Source organism: Gadus morhua, chromosome 4, assembly GCF_902167405.1.
Source record: "Gadus morhua chromosome 4, gadMor3.0, whole genome shotgun sequence".
Classification (NCBI taxonomy): Eukaryota; Metazoa; Chordata; class Actinopteri; order Gadiformes; family Gadidae; genus Gadus; species Gadus morhua.
The window spans coordinates 15561565-15567307 of NC_044051.1; the positions used below are offsets into that span (position 1 = coordinate 15561565).

At 40.8% G+C, this 5743-nt stretch overlaps 1 protein-coding gene across 2 annotated transcripts in view; it reads right to left on the minus strand.

Moving 5' to 3' along the window:
• Positions 1–312: 312 nt before the first annotated feature.
• Positions 313–5743, minus strand: part of ptgdsa (prostaglandin D2 synthase a) — an 8461-nt gene continuing 3030 nt past the window's right edge. Inside the window, exons 5-8 of one of the 2 annotated variants that reach the window (XM_030353297.1) lie at positions 2410–2511; positions 1860–1903; positions 1376–1537; positions 313–1065 (exon numbers count right to left, since the gene is read on the minus strand). In XM_030353297.1, coding sequence (XP_030209157.1) covers positions 1424–1537; positions 1860–1903; positions 2410–2511 — 260 coding nt within the window. In that variant the 3' untranslated portion in view covers positions 313–1065; positions 1376–1423. The remainder of the gene's footprint in view (positions 1066–1375; positions 1538–1859; positions 1904–2409; positions 2512–5743) is intronic. The other variant, XM_030353298.1, reaches the window with a different exon arrangement.

The following is a 5743-nucleotide window of genomic DNA, read 5'->3' on the forward strand; positions in this document are numbered from 1 at the left end:
AGGTCAAGAAGATGTAATTGTGGATATCTCTCAACAAAGTCAAGGAGGAACCTATATGTCAAGGAGTATAGTGTTTGCCAGCCTTTAGTGAGGGTGTAGAGATATAGATATAAACAGTAGAAACCGACCAACAGGCTACTCTTTGATAGTAATTGCCTCTAAATACCAGAAGATGCAATTAATAAAGGTTTATGTGTGTGTTTAGCAGTACACAGGTAGACCGCAGACAAGCTGAAACTCTCAGGGAAGATCTAGAGAGGTGATGTACACTATATCCATGATTTCAATTACAAGTCAGGATGGAAACCAGGATGTGATACTTATTTTTAATGTAAAATACCTCCATACTTCGAGTTCTCTGAATGTCACTGTATAACGGTAGCACCCCCAGACAAGTCATTCACATGACAATAATAAAATATTTTAACCATGACATATCTAAATGTATGTGTTATGCAAAAATATAATATTTTCTTTCTTATGCCAAAAAATGTTCATAGGCAAAATCAAAAATCATTCAATCTTAAACTCAAGAATGTATTTGAGAGTTGTCAAACATTTTAAGGTAGAACTAACTAGGGATTTAGTATAAAAACTTGGTTGTACCTCAATTCAATGATTACGTTTATTAACAAATACACATTTTTAATGAATAGCTTATGGGGGGCTGCCTGATGATAAATGATGTGGTGTGAAATGTTAAATCAAAAACAGTTTTCTTGTTAAGCAAAAAATAATTCCCGTTTCATGCACATAAATCCTTTATATTTGTGTTATTATGCAAGCAACCTAAACATTTGAAGACATATTACAATGTATCAAAATAGGCAACAGCAAAGATTTTTAAGTAATGAAGTAAAACTAGCATGTTTATATGTAAAATGTCTGAACATGACCAACAACACCACATGTTACAGAAGACAGGTGATTCTCAATGACCTTCAGTTGCAGTACTTTGATATAACCAATAATTCTCTAACAATATAGACTCATATATTATGTGTGGATCATTCTAGGAAAATAAGTGCTGGAAGCAGTTCTGGCAGGCCGGGATCCATGCTAATGCTGAAAGGAAACAAAAAATGAAATTTAAAGATACAATTTTTTCTTCAAGATTTCAAGATTACGTCAATATGAATGGTAAATATGATGATATGTTGGGATGAATCGTGAATCTAAAATAAGCTACCAAAATCCCAACATTGACATGCAACATCTGCAGATATATAAGAACATGAGTGCAATTAAGGTCGTTTTTTACACTTCACTTTCGCAATGGTTGATTACATGGTTAACCTGGGTCTGAGTAGAGCTCCGTGCCAACTTAAACAACGATGAGCTTCTATTCTCCAAGTCATCGCCTGCATTCACTCACCACTTCTTTCACACATAAACGATGACATCCTTTGTACATTGATTGTATTCAATGTACAAAGGAGTGTTTGGTGGCCTTCCTGTGCAGCCCATATAGTGGGGTTTTGACGTGACGCTGATTACGACCCGACAAAGTGTCTTCAGGGGAGCCTCGTGCGGTCACCTGTTATGTGTTGATTACAGAAGCCTCAGCAAAGCACGTTACAACATCTGACTAATATTACCACTAACAGTACCACTACTACAACCACTGCTAGTACCACTACGACTACTACTACTACTGCTACCACCACTACTACTACTACTATTACTACTATTAACACCACTACTAATACTTCTACTACTACTACCACTACTAATTCTACCACTAGGACTAGAATACTACTATAGAATACTACTACTACTATGATAGATACACTTTTTCTTCAACCTATAGTGTTGTCAGACCCCCTTTAAATGAAACTAGAATGATTCAATCAACACACCTGTCGTCCGTGTCCGTTCCCCGGAGCTGATGGGGGGCAGTTCTCTGAGGGAACAAAAAAACTGTTCCTTTGACAAAAGCTATATGATGGATATGTGGCTGTGTGTGTGTGTGTGTGTGTGTGTGTGTGTGTGTGTGTGTGTGTGTGTGTGTGTGTGTGCGTGTGTGTGTGTGTGTGTGTGTGTGTGTGTGCGTGTGTGTGTGTGTGTGTGTGTGTGTGTGTGTGTGTATATGTTTGTGTGTGTGTGTGCATGTGTGTGGCTGTGTGTGTGTATGTGTGTGTGTGTGTGTGTGTGTGTGTGTGCATGCATGCGTGTGTGTGCGTGTATGTGTGTATGTGTCTGTGTCTGTGCCTGTGTGTGTGCGTGTTTGTGGGTGTGTGCGTGTATCTGTGTGTGTGCATGCATGCTTTTGTGTGCGTGTATGTGTGCATGTGTCTGTGCCTGGGTCTGTGCCTGTGTGTGTGTGTGTGTGTGTGTGTGTGTGTGTGTGTGTGTGTGTGTGTGTGTGTGTGTGTGTGTGTGTGTGTGTGTGTGTGTGTGTGTGCTCACCTGACACATGGGGTGTGATGATAGAATCTCTTGGGAAGCCTCGAGCTGTGGAGAAGGTCCTGAACTTCTGGATGATTTCATGTCTGAGCTTCTGAGTACGACCTGGGAAGAGAAACATAAACACTCCTTAAAGAAGGGTTTTCATAGTTTTGACAGCCGAGGGCCAATTTAGGAACCCAAATTTTGACTGAGGGCCACCAAAGAATTATTATTATTTTTTTTATTAAACTTGCATCTGTATGTCATTGCGGACCACCAGGAATGTTTCTGCGGGCCGCCATTGGCCCGCGGGCCGCATTTTAAGAACCAATGCCTTAAAGCCTTTGAGGAACCAGCCAAAGTAAGCCGGACCTTGAGAGCTTCTGACTAAAGAAGTCCCTCCCCTCCATTCAGGCCTCCCTCTAAAGCCCCTCCCCCAGAGCCCATGACAAGCTGGCCAGCCTCAGCAGGAGGTCTGCCTGGCCTCATGGGTGAGGACACAGCCCTGGTGGGCGCAGCTAGGCGGACAGACAGACATCCATCTGGACGGGTCCATTACAGTTTTTTTCGATTGCTTAAACACTAAAATCAAAAGTATGACACTATTATCAAAACCTTACACTCAAGGATCATAACATGAGCCCAGATCTGCACCACTATAAGCACAATGTCAGCTTCACACTTTTTGCAAAACAATACACACACTGATTTGCAAAACACTAAACACACTTAACATACATTACACACAAAAATCTATCATGAAGTCACGTCCTTGCAATACCAAAGCACTGACTGTCAAATTACCACACCGTCCAACCAATTGGTTCAACACAGTCATCAGGTGTGCAAACACTTGTTTGCTTAATTGCAGACACAACAATCAGGTGTGTGAGCACTATAAAAAGCAGTAGGTGAGTTCAGCGTTCTCCAAGCACAATGGAAAGAGTCAGAGAAAGAGTAAGACGACGACGAGGAGGAGGACGAGGAGAACGAGGAGGAAGAGGAAGAGGAAGAGGAAGAGGAAGACAAGAAGGTGCTCAAAGAGGACCGAATCTGACAAATGAGATCCGCGCAACACTGGTTGACCACGTTGTCAACCACGGCCTGACGCTGAGGGAGGCTGGACTGCGAGTACAGCCAAATCTAAGCCGATATACAGTGGCAAGTGTGATGAGAACATTTCGACTGGAAAATAGGTATTGTAAAAATATCATCATATCAAAAACATCTGCACGGTTTCAGTCACTGCTTACAGTACTGTATTCTATGCACTATCAGCACTTCTGTTACCTTTTCCTGTGAAATTACTGTACTATTGTATACTGGTTTTTTTTCTACATAGGATTGAGGGTCAGGGACGACAAGGGGGAAGGCCTCCTATGTTCACAGAACAGCAAGCGAGGGAGATAGTAAACATGGTTTTGGCCAACAATGCTATAGCACTCAAGCAGCTCCAAGCTAACATTGTCAATAACCACGCCATTTTCAATGATATCCATCAGGTCTCAACATCAACACTGGCACGCATCCTAAAAAAGAAACATATTCAAATGAAGCAAATTTATCGAGTGCCTTTCGAGCGCAATTCCGAAAGGGTAAAACGACTGCGGCATGATTATGCAGAGGTATGTATTCACTTTAGCAGTGTGATCTTGCATACTGTCTCAGTTTTTTACTTTACTGTAATATGTATACTAGATCTACACTGAACTACACAATTTTGCCGGACACTGTTTTTCAGAGAGTTTTACGAATGGATGGAGAGGAGATCCAGCATGAGTTCATTTACGTAGATGAGGCTGGGTTCAACCTGACGAGAACACGAAGGAGGGGAAGAAACATCATTGGCCACAGGGCTATAGTCAATGTCCCAGGGCAACGTGGGGGTAATATAACACTCTGTGCAGCCATTACACAGAATGGGGTCCTCCACCGCCATGCCCATATGGGCGCTTACAACACAGCACTCATACTTACATTCTTGGACCAATTGCGCAACATAACAGCAGCAAATCAAATAAATCATATGCAATACATTGTTGTCTGGGACAATGTGTCTTTCCATCGCTCTGCTCTGGTTCAGAACTGGTTTCAGCAACATCCACATTTCACCGTCTTATATCTTCCACCATACTCTCCATTCCTCAACCCTATAGAAGAGTTTTTCTCGGCATGGCGGTGGAAGGTATATGATCTCCGTCTCCAGGCTGAGGTACCCCTCATCCAAGCCATGGAGGAGGCCTGTGACCATATGGAGGTAGCAGCAATGCAAGGATGGATTCGTCATTCAAGACGTTTCTTTCCAAGGTGTCTTGCTAATGACAACATTGCCTACGATGTTGATGAAATTCTCTGGCCAGATCCAACTAGGCGAAGAGACAATGTCTAGTTGTTGTTTTTTAACTTACAATACGTAAAGTGACGTTTGATTACAGTATTATGAATCTCTATGTCAACATTTTGGGCGTGTTGAGAAATAAATGAGTTTCTTCAGTCTGCAACATTGGTCTTGTGTATTGTTTGGTGAATTTACATTATATTTGTACTTTGTTGATAGTAACCTACTCTAATCATAGGGAAGTAGAAGTGCTAAAAGTGTTTTAGGTTTATCACAGCAGAGTGTAACTCGTGCAAACAGATTATAGTAATGTGAAACGTGTGTGTTTCATATAGTAACAAAGTGTGGTTTTTAAAAAGTGTATAGTTTTTACAGGAGTATTTAATTTTGCAAAGGATCTGTAGTGTTTTGCTAATTGGGTGTGTGGTTGTGCTAATTGTGTGTAGTGTTTTGAAAACACAGGCCCTGTTTTTTTTGTAAATTGTGCTTAAGCAATTGAGAAAAACTAAAGGCATGCTCAGCCCTAGATAACGGATGTGTCTCTTTATTTTAGGTAGAGCATTGGACTTATTGATTGCTGCCTTGAAGTTAAGAGACTGTAATTAAAGAGAAATTAAATTGCCTACCCTATAACTTTAGCATTATCTATAAATGTGTTATATTTAGCAAATATTACAAAACACATTTTTAATTTACTGTGGTGTTATTTGATTTGCAGAGTAGCAAGTAGAGTTATTCTATATTATGAGCTATATAACGATTAAAAAACATTTGAGGGAGAGTGTGTGCACGCACATGTGTTTGTATTTGTGTATGTGTGTGTGTATGTGTGTGTGTGTGTGTGTGTGTGTGTGTGTGTGTGTGTGTGTTTGTTCATTGGTGTCAGGTGTATTTTTTCCCAGAGGAAACAACACGATACCAAATGATTCTCAAATGGACTACAGTGTCGGTCCAAACACAGACAGATAAACTGCCATAATTACACAGGCCACGTAACACTTATCAGACACATATCCA